Source organism: Cydia fagiglandana, chromosome 8, assembly GCF_963556715.1.
Source record: "Cydia fagiglandana chromosome 8, ilCydFagi1.1, whole genome shotgun sequence".
Lineage (NCBI taxonomy): Eukaryota > Metazoa > Arthropoda > Insecta > Lepidoptera > Tortricidae > Cydia > Cydia fagiglandana.
Genome location: NC_085939.1, coordinates 20,603,341 through 20,625,115, shown reverse-complemented (window position 1 = coordinate 20,625,115; position 21,775 = coordinate 20,603,341). Strand labels below are relative to the sequence as shown.

Here is a 21,775-nt window from a genome sequence, read left to right as displayed (position 1 = left end):
TTTGCGGTCGAGTATCACTTAAAGCTCTCAGCAGTTATTTAGCATGATTATCTAGCTGTATAGTTCAGGTTTCAAAAATCTCTTGCTGGCCGTTTCAGCACTTGTAGCTCTCAGCAGCCACTTAAGTAAGAAAATCTTAATTTTATAATTTTCTGTTAATTGACTAGTCTTATCGATCGAGTATCAACTTGCGACGCACAATCGTTTGTAGGTTATGACAGTAGCTATCTGTCACATAGGTCGAAAATCCCTTGCTTGCCGTCCTTCATGCTACAAATCTTTGAAAACTGCAACTTTTCAGAATATTTTGGGTACATTTCCCTTTGGTATCCCCTTTTCACAATGTTTGCGGTCGAGTATCACTTAAAGCTCTGAGCAGTTCTTTAGCATGATTATCTAGCTGTATAGTTCAGGTTTCAAAAATCTCTTGCTGGCCGTTTCAGCACTTGTGTAGCTCTCAGCAGCCACTTAAGTAAGAAAATCTTAATTTTATAAATTTCTGTAAATTTACTAGTCTTATCGATCGAGTATCAATTTGCGATGCACAATCATTTGAAGGTTATGACAGTAGCTATCTGTCACATAGGTCGAAAATCCCTTGCTTGCCGTCCTTCATGGTAAAAATCTTTGAAAACTGCAATTTTCAGAATATTTTGGGTACATTTCGCTTTGGTATCCCCTTTTCACAATGTTTGCGGTCGAGTATCACTTAAAGCTCTCAGCAGTTCTTTAGCATGATTATCTAGCTGTATAGTTCAGGTTTCTAAAATCTCTTGCTGGCCGTTTCAGCACTTGTAGCTCTCAGCAGCCACTTAAGTAAGAAAATCTTAATTTTATAATTTTCTGTTAATTGACTAGTCTTATCGATCGAGTATCAACTTGCGACGCACAATCGTTTGTAGGTTATGACAGTAGCTATCTGTCACATAGGTCAAAAATCCCTTGCTTGCCGTCCTTCATGGTAAAAATCTTTGAAAACTGCAACTTTTCAGAATATTTTGGGTACATTTCGCTTTGGTATCCCCTTTTCACAATGTTTGCGGTCGAGTATCACTTAAAGCTCTCAGCAGTTCTTTAGCATCATTATCTAGCTGTATAGTTCAGGTTTCAAAAATCTCTTGCTGGCCGTTTCAGCACTTGTAGCTCTCAGCAGCCACTTAAGTAAGAAAATCTTAATTTTATAATTTTCTGTTAATTGACTAGTCTTATCGATTGAGTATCAACTTGCGACGTACAATCGTTTGTAGGTTATGACAGTAGCTATCTGTCACATAGGTCGAAAATCCCTTGCTTGCCGTCCTTCATGCTACAAATCTTTGAAAACTGCAACTTTTCAGAATATTTTGGGTACATTTCGCTTTGGTATCCCCTTTTCACAATGTTTGCGGTCGAGTATCACTTAAAGCTCTCAGCAGCTCTTTAGCATGATTATCTAGCTATATAGTTCAGGTTTCAAAAATCTCTTGCTTGCCGTTTCAGCACTTGTAGCTCTCATCAGCCACTTAAGCAAGAAAATCTTAATTTTATAATTTTCTGTTAATTGACTAGTCTTATCGATCGAGTATCAACTTGCGACGCACAATCGTTTGTAGGTTATGACAGTAGCTATCTGTCACATAGGTCGAAAATCCCTTGCTTGCCGTCCTTCATGGTAAAAATCTTTGAAAACTGCAACTTATCAGAATATTTTGGGTACATTTCGCTTTGGTATCCCCTTTTCACAATGTTTGCGGTCGAGTATCACTTAAAACTCTCAGCAGTTCTTTAGCATGATTATCTAGCTGTATAGTTCAGGTTTCAAAAATCTCTTGCTGGCCGTTTCAGCACTTGTAGCTCTCAGCAGCCACTTAAGTAAGAAAATCTTAATTTTATAATTTTCTGTTAATTGACTAGTCTTATCGATCGAGTATCAACTTGCGACGCACAATCGTTTGTAGGTTATGACAGTAGCTATCTGTCACATAGGTCGAAAATCCCTTGCTTGCCGTCCTTCATGGTAAAAATCTTTGAAAACTGCAACTTTTCAGAATATTTTGGGTACATTTCGCTTTGGTATCCCCTTTTCACACTGTTTGCGGTAGAGTATCACATAAAGCTCTAAGCAGTTCTTTAGCATGATTATCTAGCTGTATAGTTCAGGTTTCAAAAATCTCTTGCTGGCCGTTTCAGCACTTGTAGCTCTCATCAGCCACTTAAGTAAGAAAATCTTAATTTTATAATTTTCAGTTAATTGACTAGTCTTATCGATCGAGTATCAACTTGCGACGTACAATCGTTTGTAGGTTATGACAGTAGCTATCTGTCACATAGGTCGAAAATCCCTTGCTTGCCGTCCTTCATGGTAAAAATCTTTGAAAACTGCAATTTTCAGAATATTTTGGGTACATTTCGCTTTGGTATCCCCTTTTCACAATGTTTGCGGTCGAGTATCACTTAAAGCTCTCAGCAGTTCTTTAGCATGATTATCTAGCTGTATAGTTCAGGTTTCAAAAATCTCTTGCTGGCCGTTTCAGCACTTGTAGCTCTCAGCAGCCACTTAAGTAAGAAAATCTTAATTTTATAATTTTCTGTTAATTGACTAGTCTTATCGATCGAGTATCAATTTGCGATGCACAATCATTTGAAGGTTATGACAGTAGCTATCTGTCACATAGGTCGAAAATCCCTTGCTTGCCGTCCTTCATGGTAAAAATCTTTGAAAACTGAAACTTTTCAGAATATTTTGGGTACATTTCGCTTTGGTATCCCCTTTTCACAATGTTTGCGGTCGAGTATCACTTAAAGCTCTCAGCAGTTCTTTAGCGTGATAATCTAGCTGTTTAGTTCAGGTTTCAAAAATCTCTTGCTGGCCGTTTCAGCACTTGTAGCTCTCATCAGCCACTTAAGTAAGAAAATCTTAATTTTGTAAATTTCTGTAAATTTTCTAGTCTTATCGATCGAGTATCAATTTGCGATGCACAATCATTTGTAGGTTATGACAGTAGCTATCTGTCACATAGGTCGAAAATCCCTTGCTTGCCGTCCTTCATGGTAAAAATCTTTGAAAACTGCAACTTATCAGAATATTTTGGGTACATTTCGCTTTGGTATCCCCTTTTCACAATGTTTGCGGTCGAGTATCACTTAAAGCTCTCAGCAGTTCTTTAGCATGATTATCTAGCTGTATAGTTCAGGTTTCAAAAATCTCTTGCTGGCCGTTTCAGCACTTGTAGCTCTCAGCAGCCACTTAAGTAAGAAAATCTTAATTTTATAATTTTCTGTTAATTGACTAGTCTTATCGATCGAGTATCAACTTGCGACGCACAATCGTTTGTAGGTTATGACAGTAGCTATCTGTCACATAGGTCGAAAATCCCTTGCTTGCCGTCCTTCATGGTAAAAATCTTTGAAAACTGCAACTTTTCAGAATATTTTGGGTACATTTCGCTTTGGTATCCCCTTTTCACACTGTTTGCGGTAGAGTATCACATAAAGCTCTAAGCAGTTCTTTAGCATGATTATCTAGCTGTATAGTTCAGGTTTCAAAAATCTCTTGCTGGCCGTTTCAGCACTTGTAGCTCTCATCAGCCACTTAAGTAAGAAAATCTTAATTTTATAATTTTCAGTTAATTGACTAGTCTTATCGATCGAGTATCAACTTGCGACGTACAATCGTTTGTAGGTTATGACAGTAGCTATCTGTCACATAGGTCGAAAATCCCTTGCTTGCCGTCCTTCATGCTACAAATCTTTGAAAACTGCAACTTTTCAGAATATTTTGGGTACATTTCGCTTTGGTATCCCCTTTTCACAATGTTTGCGGTCGAGTATCACTTAAAGCTCTCAGCAGTTATTTAGCATGATTATCTAGCTGTATAGTTCAGGTTTCAAAAATCTCTTGCTGGCCGTTTCAGCACTTGTAGCTCTCAGCAGCCACTTAAGTAAGAAAATCTTAATTTTATAATTTTCTGTTAATTGACTAGTCTTATCGATCGAGTATCAACTTGCGACGTACAATCGTTTGTAGGTTATGACAGTAGCTATCTGTCACATAGGTCGAAAATCCCTTGCTTGCCGTCCTTCATGCTACAAATCTTTGAAAACTGCAACTTTTCAGAATATTTTGGGTACATTTCCCTTTGGTATCCCCTTTTCACAATGTTTGCGGTCGAGTATCACTTAAAGCTCTGAGCAGTTCTTTAGCATGATTATCTAGCTGTATAGTTCAGGTTTCAAAAATCTCTTGCTGGCCGTTTCAGCACTTGTGTAGCTCTCAGCAGCCACTTAAGTAAGAAAATCTTAATTTTATAAATTTCTGTAAATTTACTAGTCTTATCGATCGAGTATCAATTTGCGATGCACAATCATTTGAAGGTTATGACAGTAGCTATCTGTCACATAGGTCGAAAATCCCTTGCTTGCCGTCCTTCATGGTAAAAATCTTTGAAAACTGAAACTTTTCAGAATATTTTGGGTACATTTCGCTTTGGTATCCCCTTTTCACAATGTTTGCGGTCGAGTATCACTTAAAGCTCTCAGCAGTTATTTACCATGATTATCTAGCTGTATAGTTCAGGTTTCAAAAATCTCTTGCTGGCCGTTTCAGCACTTGTAGCTCTCAGCAGCCACTTAAGTAAGAAAATCTTAATTTTATAATTTTCTGTTAATTGACTAGTCTTATCGATCGAGTATCAACTTGCGACGTACAATCGTTTGTAGGTTATGACAGTAGCTATCTGTCACATAGGTCGAAAATCCCTTGCTTGCCGTCCTTCATGGTAAAAATCTTTGAAAACTGCAACTTTTCAGAATATTTTGGGTACATTTCGCTTTGGTATCCCCTTTTCACAATGTTTGCGGTCGAGTATCACTTAAAGCTCTCAGCAGTTCTTTAGCATGATTATCTAGCTATATAGTTCAGGTTTCAAAAATCTCTTGCTGGCCGTTTCAGCACTTGTAGCTCTCATCAGCCACTTAAGCAAGAAAATCTTAATTTTATAATTTTCTGTTAATTGACTAGTCTTATCGATCGAGTATCAACTTGCGACGCACAATCGTTTGTAGGTTATGACAGTAGCTATCTGTCACATAGGTCGAAAATCCCTTGCTTGCCGTCCTTCATGGTAAAAATCTTTGAAAACTGCAACTTATCAGAATATTTTGGGTACATTTCGCTTTGGTATCCCCTTTTCACAATGTTTGCGGTCGAGTATCACTTAAAGCTCTCAGCAGTTCTTTAGCATGATTATCTAGCTGTATAGTTCAGGTTTCAAAAATCTCTTGCTGGCCGTTTCAGCACTTGTAGCTCTCAGCAGCCACTTAAGTAAGAAAATCTTAATTTTATAATTTTCTGTTAATTGACTAGTCTTATCGATCGAGTATCAACTTGCGACGCACAATCGTTTGTAGGTTATGACAGTAGCTATCTGTCACATAGGTCGAAAATCCCTTGCTTGCCGTCCTTCATGGTAAAAATCTTTGAAAACTGCAACTTTTCAGAATATTTTGGGTACATTTCGCTTTGGTATCCCCTTTTCACACTGTTTGCGGTAGAGTATCACATAAAGCTCTCAGCAGTTCTTTAGCATGATTATCTAGCTGTATAGTTCAGGTTTCAAAAATCTCTTGCTGGCCGTTTCAGCACTTGTAGCTCTCATCAGCCACTTAAGTAAGAAAATCTTAATTTTATAATTTTCAGTTAATTGACTAGTCTTATCGATCGAGTATCAACTTGCGACGTACAATCGTTTGTAGGTTATGACAGTAGCTATCTGTCACATAGGTCGAAAATCCCTTGCTTGCCGTCCTTCATGCTACAAATCTTTGAAAACTGCAACTTTTCAGAATATTTTGGGTACATTTCCCTTTGGTATCCCCTTTTCACAATGTTTGCGGTCGAGTATCACTTAAAGCTCTGAGCAGTTCTTTAGCATGATTATCTAGCTATATAGTTCAGGTTTCAAAAATCTCTTGCTTGCCGTTTCAGCACTTGTAGCTCTCATCAGCCACTTAAGTAAGAAAATCTTAATTTTATAATTTTCTGTTAATTGACTAGTCTTATCGATCGAGTATCAACTTGCGACGCACAATCGTTTGTAGGTTATGACAGTAGCTATCTGTCACATAGGTTGAAACTCCCTTGCTTGCCGTCCTTCATGGTAAAAATCTTTGAAAACTACCACTTTTCAGAATATTTTGGGTACATTTCGCTTTGGTATCCCCTTTTCACAATGTTTACGGTCGAGTATCACTTAAAGCTCTCAGCAGTTCTTTAGCGTGATTATCTAGCTGTATAGTTCAGGTTTCAAAAATCTCTTGCTGGCCGTTTCAGCACTTGTAGCTCTCATCAGCCACTTAAGTAAGAAAATCTTAATTTTGTAAATTTCTGTAAATTTACTAGTCTTATCGATCGAGTATCAATTTGCGATGCACAATCATTTGTAGGTTATGACAGTAGCTATCTGTCACATAGGTCGAAAATCCCTTGCTTGCCGTCCTTCATGGTAAAAATCTTTGAAAACTGCAATTTTCAGAATATTTTGGGTACATTTCGCTTTGGTATCCCCTTTTCACAATGTTTGCGGTCGAGTATCACTTAAAGCTCTCAGCAGTTCTTTAGCATGATTATCTAGCTGTATAGTTCAGGTTTCAAAAATCTCTTGCTGGCCGTTTCAGCACTTGTAGCTCTCAGCAGCCACTTAAGTAAGAAAATCTTAATTTTATAATTTTCTGTTAATTGACTAGTCTTATCGATCGAGTATCAACTTGCGACGTTCAATTGTTTGTAGGTTATGACAGTAGCTATCTGTCACATAGGTCGAAAATCCCTTGCTTGCCGTCCTTCATGCTACAAATCTTTGAAAACTGCAACTTTTCAGAATATTTTGGGTACATTTCGCTTTGGTATCCCCTTTTCACAATGTTTGCGGTCGAGTATCACTTAAAGCTCTCAGCAGTTCTTTAGCATGATTATCTAGCTTTATAGTTCAGGTTTCAAAAATCTCTTGCTTGCCGTTTCAGCACTTGTAGCTCTCAGCAGCCACTTAAGTAAGAAAATCTTAATTTTATAATTTTCTGTTAATTGACTAGTCTTATCGATCGAGTATCAACTTGCGACGCACAATCGTTTGTAGGTTATGACAGTAGCTATCTGTCACATAGGTCGAAAATCCCTTGCTTGCCGTCCTTCATGGTAAAAATCTTTGAATACTGGAACTATTTAGAATATTTTGGGTTCAGTTTGCCTTGGTCTCCCCTTTTCTCCAAGTTTATGGTCGAGTATCACTTATAGATCCCAGCAGCTTTTGCTGCATGCTGCATGGAACCGGTTTTAAAAACCTCTAGAGCTAGCTTGCCGTTTTATTAGGCGATATTACAGATAGCATGAGTTCTGTGACGAAAATGTACATATTTTAGTTTTTCATCACTTGTAGTCTTGTTCGGTCTGTTTACTTTGTAATTACATGTATCAGGTGCTCTTTTAGGGGTTTTCTATGACATTTTTTACATTAAAAATTTTGACTTCTTAATTTGGTTGGGTTATCGGCGGCTGCTAACTTTGGCTGCTAACTTCACACCGGTAGAATCATTGTATTTTATTATTGTGTAATTTAGCATAGTTTAGTTGCGTGGGAAGCTCTTGGTACCGTACAGCGTACCGTTAGCAGGACATAGTGGGGATGCACATGTTCGCATAAAACAGTAAAGGATACGGCTACCAAAAGCATTCTACCTGGAGCATTCTACCACACGCAATCCTTCGGCAAACATCGTTACTATCGTTAGTCTGTAGATTACCTACTGTCGCGCTAGCAGTGGCCAATTGTGTTGCCCCTAGCCAAACTAGTCATTTAGCTATTATAAATAAACCCTCGACACGCAACATAATCAAGATCTCTTCTTAAGAGATACGACCTCCTTGACCCAAGCACCTATCTCCTAAACTGCCATCAAACTGTTTTGCAGTTTGGCAGTCCTATTTCAATGTACAGTCCTGCAATAGTATGTTACACAACGAACGCCGCAAAAATATCTGACACGATCTTATTTGTGGAGCCATAAGAGCGTGTCACATATTTTTGCAGCCTTCGAAGAGTGACATATTATTGCAGGTGACTGTACTGTGTCTCATGAAAAATAAATAATAATTTATACTTTGACCGGTCAACCCCATTGCCACAAGCACTAGTTGTTGCAGAAGGAAATAGAAATCTATGTAACTTAGGGTGGTTTTCTTCTGTCCAGTATCTTTGTTCAATGCCATTGCGTCTCACTCTTTCATTGAGCAAAATGTGAGACTAAATAAACATGGACAGGTGGAATACCACCCTCACCGATAATAACAGAAAATTAGGAATCAATTCATTGTACCTAAAAATCGGGCAAGTGCGAGTCTGACTCGCGCACGAAGGGTTCCGTACCATAATGAAAAAAAAAACGGTCACCATCCAAGTACTGACCCCGCCCGACGTTGCCGTTGCTTCGGTCAAAAATCACGTTTGTTGTATGGGAGCCCCACTTAAATTTTTATTTTATTCAGTTTTTAGTATTTGTTGTTATAGCGGTAACAGAAATACATCATCTATGAAAATTTCACCTGCTATCTCAGTTCGTGAGATACAGCCTGGTGACAGACGGACGGACGGACGGACAGCAGAGTCTTAGTAATAGAGTCCCGTTTTACCCTTTGGGTACGGAACCCTAAAAACTAGTGCGATGACGCAGGTACCAGTTTTTACAAAAGCGATTTCCGAGTGACTTAGTGATTTATTCTTTATTCAGCCAAACACTTGGTATAAGTTAATTTACAGCTGCAGGATGCCAAGACACTTATACAGTTAATACATACGACGTAGGGGAAATAGATCCGCATTTGGCCGGTTTTCAATGGAATTTTATGCCCTGGATGACAGCCCTTTAAGCCAAATCTCATAGGATCTACATTTGAGTAGATGTAGGGGAAATGTCACTTACCAATAAATGTATTAAGGTGCACAGCGAAGCTATACACGAAAACTAATCCATAGTGGAAAGCTCTAGTTTCGGCAACGGGATCTGAGCCCCACACCAGCATTGGAAGGGTTAATAGTATGCTCACATTGGCCAGTGAGAACGCTTTAAGTAAAGATGAGAAGCGGACTGAAATCAGAATATTAAAAAAAAAATAACATTAAAAACCCCCAAAACTAAGTTTTGTTTCAACAATTTCATCTGAGTGGCTACCTCGAAAACCGAAATTCGCAAATTGCGGGGATCTTTCTCTTTTACTCCAATGAAGGCGTAATTAGAGTGACAGAGAAAAATCTTCGCAATTTGCGAACTTCGATTTTTGCGGTTATAGCCCTGCATGTACCATAGTGTAAATGTCATTCGATAGTGTGGTGTGACTTACGCGTTTGTGTTTTGTGTTAAGTCTAATTTTGTATGGAATTTTGAGTTTCCAACACGTCTCGCTTGGCGCGTTGTTCAAAATCCCATACAAAATGAGACTTAAGGCACTAGTCCCACCGCCGACGATGAGCGATAAGCGAGTAGAACGATAAACTAGAAACGAATGGGCGAGCGGCGAGAAGCGAGTGTAGTTTTGTCGCTCGGCTATAGGCGAGTGTTCGAGTGCGACAGGCGTCACTCGCTCGGGCGGTGCAGCGTAGCCGAACACGCAGACTGATTGGTCTCGCAGCTTGAGTTCTAACTACGAAGCGAGCATCGCCGAGCGAGTACCGCTGAGCTAGTTTTATCTTATCGCGGCGACAAACTAGTAGAGCGAGTGTTCTCGCCGGCAGTGTGAACAGCCAGCGATGAACTATTAATATATGTGTCTCTTTTACTAACACAGGATCCTAATCTTTTGTTCGTTTCTTGGGCGAGAAAATCGCCGATAGTTAATCGCTTACTCGCTCTTGGTGGGACAAGTGCCTAACACAAGCAGTTCGAACAAAACTAAATTAAAGGTGTTCCTATGCCACCAGATCAGCCTGATGTATGTACAGATGTAGTACATAATTATTTTCCATAGTATTTTCACGGAAACGTACGAACGTGTCTTGCTATTTCAGTCAGTCTTGGTACAAAAGTACTGAAGTTGACTAAAGTAGCAAGACAAATGCGAACGTTTCCGAGAAAATACGATGGAAAACAATTATACACTACATCTTTAACATGCCACATTTCAGATCAATCAGAACACTGACCTTTCTTTTAAGATTTCACTCACACATACGTGCAATCACAGTAAGTTTAAGTTTATCATGTTAAAATTGACCTTATGGTACTTTTTAGGGTTCCATACCCAAAGGGTAAAACCGGACCCTATTACTAAGACTCCGCTGTCCGTCCGTCTGACACCAGGCTGTATCTCACGAACCGTGATAGCTAGACAGTCGAAATTTTCACAGATTATGTCTTTCTGTTGCCGCTATAACAACAAATACTAAAAAGTACGGAACACTCGGTGGGCGAGTCCGACTCGCACTTGTCCGGTTTTTTAATATGGAATATACCTACTTATAAAAAAACTTGAATTAAAAATGAATGTATCTTACCTTCATTTTGCGAAATGAAAGGCTTCAGCATTTTCATGGCGAAGTGCACCGTCACTATGAATGCGGTGACACCTGAAATTACAAACATAGAGGTTTAGGATCATTTACGAAATTTAAAGTGCATAGTGGTAATTACGACAGGTTTATTGGCTGTGTGGTGCCAAGTGTGTGGCGGCGAAACGAAAAATTTTGTAGCACTGCCTTCGGTGTTTAGTTTTTTCTAGCCAAGAACAGTTGGACTAGCTTTATTTTTTAATCATCTCCAATTTTTCAAGTAAGTTTACAAGGACATCTCGACCACGACCATCTAAATACCGATACAGATGTAGTGCATAATTATTTTCTATCGTATTTTCACGGAAACGCACGAACGAGTCTTGCTATTTCAGTCAGTCTCGGTACAAAAAGTATTGAGGTTGACTGAAGTAGCATGACAAATACGAACGTTTCCGAGATAATACGATGGAAAACAATTGTGCACTACATTTGTTGTGGATTAGCAACCGACTGCTTGGATAAGCAGTTCAGTCTTTTGAGAATGTGTCGGATCCAACATCATTTTCTTTCTAAGACGTCTTTCGATTGAAGCTAGAATGATAACTTATAATTTGAATCCTGGTTTTTTAGCAAACGTACCGGCGAATGTAGAAATGAACTGTATGTAGAAGTGTTTCTCCCATATGAACAGGTCTCTCTCGTCTCGTTCCTCTGGTTGCCACCCGCGGCATTGTCGCTGCCACCATTGCGGTGCTTCCCATCGGAGGGATGGAGGCCTGAAACATTAGTATTTTAGATGAAACATCATTTTAGTACTGTAACGCAAGTAGTTACCCAATACCAGTATATTTTTCATACAAATAAACCGGTATTCAATTTCGGTATCACGGTTGTTTATGTAAATTTATGCACTTAATTTAGCTAATATGATCAATCAATATGCTTACTTAAACACTATTCTATAATATCAAAGAAATATTGTGAAAGGTATGAGATATTTTGATTTTTAGTTATACCGGTAACGGTCCCTGGACGCAAGTGGCTTGCCTAGCATTACATTGATAAGCAAGGCATAGACTAGCAAGGAATTGCATGCAATTTACGTTATATTCCCGACTACTCAGGTAAACTGCATTCAAAAGTACAGAGACCGCAATGTAATGACAATTTCATGCAAGTTCTTGCTAGTCTAAAGCTCGCTTTACATGTTTTAATATGGGCACTGTATTACAGTGGCAGATTTGCAGTCTTTTCTATGCTTGGCCCCAGGCCCTGTAGCCGCCCTTTTCACAGCACCCATAATATTGACTACATTTTGAGTTATTTCTTGTTATCATCATTGAATTTTTTGTCACAATTTGCCACCCCTAATATCTTGCCGCCCTAGGCCCGGGCCTACTTGACCTTAGCGCAAATCCGCCACTGCTGTATTAGTTTAACAAATACTTACAAATGTGTAATATTTAATGTGGTATTGTTAGTCTGTATGCCGCATGTGGTATTGACCACAATGTTGAACAGACTATCACTCCGCCATAGTCCGTATGTTTCTATCATTATCAGGATGATGAATAGCTTCCAATATGCCTGGAAGTATATGAAAATAATGTATAAGAAATTGAGTATATGTTTATGACTCACACATTTGGCTGCTAAAAAGCTGCTCCTATAATTAGTTGCTCTCATTTTAAAACAACATGTTTAAATTACATGAAAATTGTCAGGAACATTTATGTAACATATATAAATATACACAGACATAAGTCTGGTCCTAGTTTTCATTGCTAGAAATAGTTATACAAATAATTGGAGTTAATAAAAGTTTTACATACAAAAACATTCTTAGCAGGTATCACTATTAGCACGAGAAGATAAACAATGACTTTGTAAAACAAATAACTATTCTTTGAACCACAAACTCCAGATTGGAACTGCATATATATGTCGGAGAACGGCTGAAATGTGCCATCTATCGCCTTCAAGAGGCGTTTTATCATGCAAACCTTGACAAATAGAGCAAACTAGGGTGTTACGTACACCTGAGTGGCGTTCGACGCAGTTCCGCTAAGACGTGATAGAGTGCGCTATTAAAACAATTGAAGTCGAGAACAATGGAAGTTATGCTGTCAATCAATCTTCAGAAGAAGCACGATGAGAACGAACGGGAGAAGATGACGTCTGTGGCGGCTCCTGGGTCAAATCCACTGGTTTGCTTAAGATAAGAAACGTATCGCGTGCTGTGATTTGTAATGAGTCTTGTGCAGTAAAGTTTGTGAGTTGGACAACGTAGTTATTTCATTGAAGGCCCTCGTCATCCACGATTGAAGGTTCTAATGTGCTGCCGATAGTATGATACGCCCACAATTCCCGACATCAGAAGTGCGGCCGAACACACGGAATTCGCTACGGAATTCCTCTTGAAAGCTCAAATTTGCCAAATGAAGGTGGACTGAAGGTCCCGAAAATCTGCCCTGAATTTGAAAATCCCTGGCATTCTTTAATTCAAGAGTTATAAAGGCCTTAGAAAATGAAGAAATCTCATGCTGTCGCTGGTGGAAAATAAAGAAGCATCGTGATGGAAAATATTTGAAGTGAAATGACAGTTGACATATTTCATCGTCAACGTCGGAGGTAAATCTTAAAACTTAAATACGCGATTAAGTCCCGTTGTGCAGTTTGATGACATATTTCATGTTTTGTAAATTGTGATCAAGTTTTTTTCATAATTACGTTTTATGTTATGTTGTGTGAAATGTTCGTGGAAATGTTGTTGTGATTGTTGTAAATAATGTAGGTAAATCTAAGTAAACACGTTTACAGCCCTCTGCTGTTCACCACGAAGAACGAAGATAGTTGCTGCGAGATCTCCCGTCTCGCACGGGTTGCAGCTGCGGTTGCATAAACATGGGTGCCTTAGTTTGTTTACAGAAACCGAGATGAGCTGCATATTTACTGGTCGCTAGACTGTCACTGGAGGTCGGAAATCATGTGAGTTGGTACCATTATTTTATGAATTGTAACTGTATTCGTTGAAAAGTGTTAAAATTGCGTGATTCTATTTGAAGAACCTAAAAGATGACTTTAACCCCATAAAAGCTGAAGAAATCTTAACTAGTCATTTTTGCTGTCAGTTTAGCATTTTGCATGAATAATAATAGCTAAGTAACCATTTGGTTTTATGATATTGACATAAAAGACAAAACGTGGTTCACACCCCTTTCAAATTAACAGTAATGATACCATTCAGAATAGTTTATTTGAGAAGTTCATCACATGAGTTGGCGGTCGCAACCGAATCCTGAGTTGTTCAGAGGGCGTTTGAGGGCTGGGTGCTGGAGGGCACAGTCCTATTCGTAACTGCAACTGCGGGGTTTCGGCCAGGCGATGAGGCTAGCTGTGTGTTGGAACCAAGATGTTGTAAAGTCAAGTTGTTGGTACTGTTATTGAGAAGGTGGCGCTGAACTTGTTCATTCACGACAATGATCTATGTGCGTGTTATTGAAAGTGTTATTGTCCGCAGATGTATGCAGTGATGCATACAATGTCAGGATGCCGTGGTGGTGCAGATGAACTGCGCTCTACAGTCCTCTACTTTTGGAAGCAGAAGGAATCTGATCTTCGCTCTAGTCTACCAGTGAAAATCATAAAGGGGGATAGATAATGTACGGAGGGACCCGTACAATGTCAGGTGGGCCGTATCGGAGAACGGCTGAAATGTGCCATCTATCGCCTTCAAGAGGCGTTTTATCATGCAAACCTTGACAAATAGAGCAAACTAGGGTGTTACGTACACCTGAGTGGCGTTCGACGCAGTTCCGCTAAGACGTCATAGAGTGCGCTATTAAAACAATTGAAGTCGAGAACAATGGAAGTTATGCTGTCAATCAATCTTCATACTGGAGTCAGTTATGTAACGCTGCCATACATGACCCAAAATTTTTTTATTAAGCTATGAGCTTCATCACATCTGATATTTGAGTAATTCTAAGCATTTCTAGCCTGAAGTGGGGGGGAGGGTGGGGTACAAAGACGGCCGCCATCCGTCATCTTTAAAAAAAATCTACTCTGATCCTGGTGGGTACTAGGGCAAGTTTGGTATCATTTTCGTATAAACCAAAGACGTAGAATTCATTGCTGATATTTGTTTTTTCAATTTCATAGTAATTTTACAAGAAAAACGTATAAAGGTGAAAAATTTGGTTGGAGATTTTTGCTACACGGAGCCGAAACTACAAAAGATAGAAAGTTGAAATTTGCACACTAGATTACATTTATAAAGTGTACAAGAGATAAGAAGCGATTTTGAGAAATTCAACCCCTAAGGGGGTTAAAAAGGGGATGAAAGTTTGTATGGGGTTCAAGTTTTATTTTAAGCTAGGAATTTGAAACTTCGTAAAACGATATATTATTAAAATACAAGAAAACTAATTTCAGCGTTTTTGAAAATTCATCCCCTAAGGTGGTGAAAAAGGAGTTGTAAGTTTGTATGGATATCAAAAAAATTTTCGAACGCGGGACTTGAATCTTTGTATTTGGGGATATTATTAAAAGACAGGAAAAGTAATTTCAGCGTTTTGTAAAATTCATCCCCTAACAGGGTTAAAAAGGGGTTGAAAGTTTGAATCCATTACAAATCCGAGTAGACACACATTTCTTATTGGCTCCCAGGCTTGAAATGCTTAGAATTACTCAAGGAACATATGTGATGAAGCTCATAGCTTAATAAAAAATTTTTGGGTCAACTTTATAACTGCTTCCGCTATCAGAAGAAGCACGATGAGAACGAACGGGAGAAGATGACGTCTGTGGCGGCTCCTGGGTCAAATCCACTGGTTTGCTTAAGATAAGATACGTATCGCGTGCTGTGATTTGTAATGAGTCTTGTGCAGTAAAGTTTGTGAGTTGGACAACGTAGTTATTTCATTGAAGGCCCTCGTCATCCACGATTGAAGGTTCTAATGTGCTGCCGATAGTATGATACGCCCACAATTCCCGACATATATATATATATATATATATATATATATATTACAGGTATACTATAGCTAGTAAGGGAGAAGCGCTGGTGGCCTATCGGTAAGAGTGGGCAACTACTAGTGATTTAATTTGGCACAAATAAGTAAGTCATAAAATATCAAATACACTATGTTACCTTAAACTCTGTATTGTACAGCACATGTCTCTGAGCTTCCTTCGATACCAGCACCAGGTCAATCATAACAATCACTGGATCATATTCTATATATTTGTCCACAATTCCGTTGCATTTATCCTGAAAAAAAAACACAAATTTTATCACAAAAAAACTTTCTAGAAGTAAAGGAGTTTTCAAAAACCATTAAGTATTTGTGGCCCTACGGTTAAGACATATGGGCCTTGGTATTCAGCCACCAAAGGGCTAGGAAAGAAATACCAGAGAAACTTCAATATTGGTGTGTCTGGCAACTTTCAGGTAGCGGCGTTTCTTTGCCTAGTCTAAGCTTAGCTCTGCAAAGAGGTACTGCGACTAGTCTCTTGGGAACAATGCCTCAGGCAACACTAAATAGGGTTAGGCGACGATTATTTATTAAGATTTTTTCGCTGTGTTTTTGTGTTCGATTTTAGCTCGTATGTAAAGATTTTATGTTTAGCAAAGGAGTGATCTTATTCAGATAATTATAACGTTTAAATAAACTGTATTTTTCCGTTTTATTAAGCTATTTGTGATGGTAAACAGCCGAAAACATTCAATTTACTTACGCATTTGGTCAGCTTCAAAACAGACGGCCCATAAGTTTTGTATAATGCCGCAGATGCCTCTCCACAATTAACACATTTATAGGGTTTATTCTCGGCCATTTTTAACTATTCATGCTGTGTAAATTTAAGATATAAACTCCGTTTAAGCGTTACGAGATCACTTCACTCCACAAATTTAGACATTTTGATTTCTGACAGACAGAACCGATGCATGTTCGAAAACCACAATTCAATTTAGAAATTGTTAAGTTTTTCTTTCTTTGAGTTTATTAAAGCCTTTAAAAAAGCTAAACTATAAATTACTTTTATTTTCAAATATTTCATTTTGTTTTCATTTGTAGCTTTTAATCACATCTTGATGAGGTTTATTTAGTATAATAATCAGAAATAATAGCAAACAAAGCAAGGTTTCTAAACGGGACATTTTCAAATTGACAACCCGTCTAGCGTTTTAATTCTGCATCGAGCGTTTGAAATTTACTCTTATTGGGTGGTCGGTGGTGGTCGGTTATTTATTATAACTGGGTCAAGCAGATCTTGTCAGTAGAAAAAGGCGGCAAAGGGTCTAGCCGTGTTTGTATGGGGCATCGGCCCCAGAAGCCAAATTGATTGCCGTTTTGCCAATTTATTAGGCCATGTAAGATGCTATTTCACCAAAAAAATAACCCTAAAATGCTGCAGGTTTTTGAGAAAATTAAAAAAAAAGAAATTTGGTTTTCATTTTTTTTTGTCTAAACTACCGAACCGATTTTTTGTAACTTATACACATTATGTAAGTAATCTAGATGAATTATTAAAAAAAAAATGGAGTTTCAAATATCCTTATAACTAGTAATATTTTCACTTTTAATTTTTCAAAAAAATTTTTTTTTATATTTTCGAAATACCCACCAATTTTGGGTATTATATGTATAAATTAATGTTCTATAACATATATTTTTTTCAAAAATATTCATTTGGCTCAACAGGGTAAAAATACCGTATGTATGTATGTATGTATGTAATGTATGAACAGACACAACCGGGAGAACTCCCGGTCCCATATCGACCACCGCGCCGCTCTGTACGAATTTGAATTTCGAACGTAACAAATTGCTAAAATGGACTATATTATTATTGGCTGTATGCGTATGCGGCTTGCTTGTCGTCGCGTCACGAAATAAAAAAATAAAAAGGCGGGAAACGCGGCTCACTAAAAAGTTCCGTTTTAATATGAGCTGCGTTGATATTGATCTTGCAATGGAAAAAAAGGAGATTATACACAAAATATTTTCCAAATCTCCAAGATCGTTACATTACTAAAGTCGCACTAAACAAAGTCTGCAGCGTATTTGATAGCCCACGCAGTGTAAGTGTTAAGTATACGTCATAATTTCATAGAAGTTTGACGTTTAAAATGACACTTGCACTGCGTCAACATCGCTGCAGACTTTTTTCGGTCTAACTATACGTTCTTAGCAATATCTGCAAACGGCTTCGAGAATATGCGATTGATTATATAGAAAACGTAAGCTCTTATAGGATCACTCGTGCGTCTGTCTGTCTGTCCGTCTGTCACAGCCTATTTTCTCGGAAACTACTGGACCAATTAAGTCGAAATTTGGTACACATATGTAAATTCGTGACCCAAAGATGGACATATTTTTATATAATTTTAAAATACATAGGTTCGAAGTTATTTAAGAAAATAGCCAAAAAATTACCATTCCCCCCCCTTTAATTCCGAAACTACTGGGTCTAAAATTTTGAAAAAAATACTCAAAATAGTTCTTTACCTATAGATGACAGGAAAACCTATTAGAAATGTGCAGTCAAGCGTGAGTCGGACTTATGTACGGAACCCTAGAAAAGCGAGTCCTAATCGCACTTGGCCGGTTTTTTAATTTCGTGACGCGACGACAACCAAGCCGCATACAGCCAATAATAATATTATTATTATTGGGTGTATGCGGCTATTATAGACTATATTATAGTCCATTTTAGCAATTTGTTACGTTCGAAATTCAAATTCGTACAGAGCGGCGCGGTGGTCGATATGGGACCGGGAGTTCTCCCGGTTGTGTCTGTTCATACATTACATACATACATACGGTATTTTTACCCTGTTGAGCCAAATGAATATTTAAAAAAAAAATATATGTAATAGAACATTCATTTATACATAAAATACCCAAAATTGGTGGGTGTCCCTATTTCGGAAATATAAAAAAAAATTTTTTGAAAAATTAAAAGTGAAAATATTACTAGTTATAAGGATATTTGAAACTCCATTTTTTTTTTAATAATTCATCTAGATTACTTACATAATGTGTATAAGTTACAAAAAAATCGGTTCGGTAGTTTAGATAAAAAAAAATGAAAACCAAATTTCTTTTTTTTTTATTTTCTCAAAAACCTGCAGCATTTTAGGGTTATTTTTTTGGTGAAATAGCATCTTACATCTGGCCTAATAAATTGGCAAAACGGCAATCAATTTGGCTTCTGGGGCCGATGCCCCATACAAACACGGCTAGACCCTTTGAAAAATGTAGGCGTGAAAGGATATCATCCCATAGAAAATTTGAATTTCTCGCCTTTTTCTACTGACAAGATTTGCTTGACCATCTATATATTTTTTTCGACACCAATGTGCAATTTTTTAAAATGTTATCTAATTATATATACAGGACCTGCCATATTGACATTCACAAATAGCTGCCAGACCTGGCTCTTGTAATAGGTACATACATAGGTTTCTTCGCTCTTGCCGTTAAAATGCGAATCGCATCCAGTTTCGCGGTCACAGATACGTGTGCAAGGCTCTTAAGATCAGTTTCGCATAGGTAAGTACCTACTATTAGGTACAACTAGAAGCCAGCTAGCGATTGAAAAGCACTGGTGCAAAGTATTGGTGCGTTTTTTAAAGCTAATAAACTATAATATTATAATATCAATATTATATATAATATAATAGCGCTGGAATCCGGAATACACCAATAACCTAGTTTTTCACATCGCTACGTCCGTTCTTAAAAATCTTGCCGTTCAAACGGAGGTCCGTTCATCCGAATCGAGTTGTGCACATTCCTATTGGCGAAGCGAACTCGCTGGTTTTTCCGTAATGGCCTCTCCAGACTTCACCGGTTGCAACACAGCCGAGTGAATTCGTTGCACGTACTTAGCCGGCAATGATCTAAAATGGCATATATACCATGTTGGTTGCTACGTTTGTAGAAACCTTGGAGTTAGTTTTTCCAAAATGAATCGCGGGCTTGACTTTACCCGTTCTTGTTCAAAATTAGGAAGCGAAGTTTTTTAAATTTTATTGCAACACGTTGCAATCGTTTTTCTGAACCCTTGACTCGCTAAGCGGTTGGAACGACCACTATGTGTAGCGTTCGTAAATATTACATTAAATATTATATAATAGTAAGTACCATATTTTTCATATAAAGTGTATGCCATAAACATGATTGAGTGATTTCAACCGACTTTTCTGCAAGGATGAACACAGCTTTTTGCTTTATTTCGCGCCATTGGACGCCATTGCACGAAAATATATGTCGAATACCGACGGTCTTAAGGGAGGTGGGCGCGTGGAGTAGTATCTCGATGTATTACTTCACAGCTAAACCAGTACCTACCATTGCTACCAGCGAATGAAATAAACATTCGGACTCGTTAACCATACTAGTGCCTATACTTCAGTACTAAATGATCAAAATATCTAGTCGCTATTGGGATGCACTCAAATAAAAGGATCACATAAAATCGTTCAAGTTTTTATTCAAATCAAGCTAGGCCGGCTCCAACCGTACACCTATGACCCGAGAAGATTTAGCCCTATTTGGGACCGGCAACAAACTCGGCGGGACACATGTTTCAAAACAACACTTCTCTTTATTTTACAAAGGTAAGCTTCTAATCACACGTAAGAAGTCAAAATAACACTTGGAATAAAACACTTAGCTAAATGATTACAGAACGTTGGATTCTATAAGCTTTCAGAATAATCCTTCAGGTATAAGCCTTCAGGAACGTAGCGAGTTAGGCACGAGGTTGGCTAACGAGTACGTGCCATCTCTAGCGCGGTCCGATCAAGAAGAACTACCAGCGGCGGAGCCACCCTGCTCCCGCTTCAAGTCAAGTTGGCAAACCTGCTCGACCAGTCTACCAACATACCGACAAAAATGCCACTCGTGCCTACGCTCACTCGAGAAAAACCTCTCACGTTCCAAAGCCTTCTACCTGTCATCTTAGTTCAACAACACGCCAATAGATGGCGTTACTCTCTACGCAACTTTATTTCAACAATGCGCCAATAGACGGCGTTACTCTCTACGCAACTTTATTAGGTTACAACCAAATAATACGTAGCTCAACATTGCTAATCGATTTTATACAGGCGTCTAAAACAATGAACTGTAACGCTGCAATACGTCCTTCTGAAGTCATGCTCCGATATATATACAGGGTGATCAATCTAAATGGGTCAGTATGGAGAAGTCAGAAACTATAAGAGATAGCGAAATCTGTTCTTAGGAACCATGGCTCCGATTTTAGATTTAATAATAGTAGTGTGTTTATGCCGCTCCGAGACCAGAACTTTTCCGCCAGAGGGCGACAGTATGTATGCGCAAGGTAGTGACAATTTAGTTCACCCTACTCCCCGCTAGATGGCGCCACTGTGTATGCGCAGCGTTAGTTCCAAAGGTCTCCGCTAGATGGCGCCACTGGTTAGTTCACCCTACTCCCCGCTAGAGGCGCCACTGTCTATGCGCAACGTTAGTTCCGAAAATATCCGCCAGCCCCGCCGGAGGGCGACGGTATGTATGCGCCGCTGGTTAGTTCACTCTACTCCCCGCTAGAGGCGCCACTGTGTATGCGTAACGTTAGTTCCAAAAATCCCCACCAGCCCTGCCTGGGGGCGACAGTATGTATGCGCAAGGTTAGTTCCAAAAATCCCCGCCAGCCCTGCCTGGGGGCGACAGTATGTATGCGCAAGGTTAGTTCCAAAAATCCCCGCCAGCCCTGCCTGGGGGCGACAGTATGTATGCGCAACGTTAGTTCTAAAAATCCCCACCAGCCCTGCGTGGGGGCGACAGTATGTATGCGCAACGTTAGTTCCAAAAATCCCCACCAGCCCTGCCTGGGGGCGACAGTATGTATGCGCAACGTTAGTTCTAAAAATCTCCACCAGCCCTGCCTGGGGGCGACAGTATGTATGCACAACGTTAGTTCCAAAAATCCCCGCCAGCCCTGCCTGAGGGCGACAGTATGTATGCGTAACGTTAGTTCCAAAATTATCCGTCAGCCCTGCCTGGGGGCGACAGTATGTATGCGCAACGTTAGTTCTAAAAATCCCCACCAGCCCCGCTAGAGGCGCCACTGTGTATGCGCAACGTTAGTTCCTAAAATTTCCGCCAGCCCCGCTGGAGGGCGACAGTATGTATGCGCAAGGTTAGTTCTAAAAATCCCCCGCCAGAGGGCGACAGTATGTATGCGCAACGTTAGTTCCAAAAATCCTCACCAGCCCTGCC

At 39.0% G+C, this 21,775-nt stretch overlaps 1 protein-coding gene across 1 annotated transcript in view; it reads right to left on the bottom strand.

The window, feature by feature from the left end:
* The window catches only part of LOC134666811 (protein ARV1), an 80,911-nt gene extending 64,490 nt beyond the window's left edge, over nt 1–16,421 (bottom strand). Inside the window, exons 1-6 of the mRNA XM_063524108.1 lie at nt 16,257–16,421; nt 15,670–15,789; nt 11,968–12,104; nt 11,157–11,293; nt 10,521–10,592; nt 8,953–9,117 (exon numbers count right to left, since the gene is read on the bottom strand). Coding sequence (XP_063380178.1) covers nt 8,953–9,117; nt 10,521–10,592; nt 11,157–11,293; nt 11,968–12,104; nt 15,670–15,789; nt 16,257–16,355 — 730 coding nt within the window. The 5' untranslated portion in view covers nt 16,356–16,421. The remainder of the gene's footprint in view (nt 1–8,952; nt 9,118–10,520; nt 10,593–11,156; nt 11,294–11,967; nt 12,105–15,669; nt 15,790–16,256) is intronic.
* Between the last annotated feature and the right edge of the window lie 5,354 nt (nt 16,422–21,775).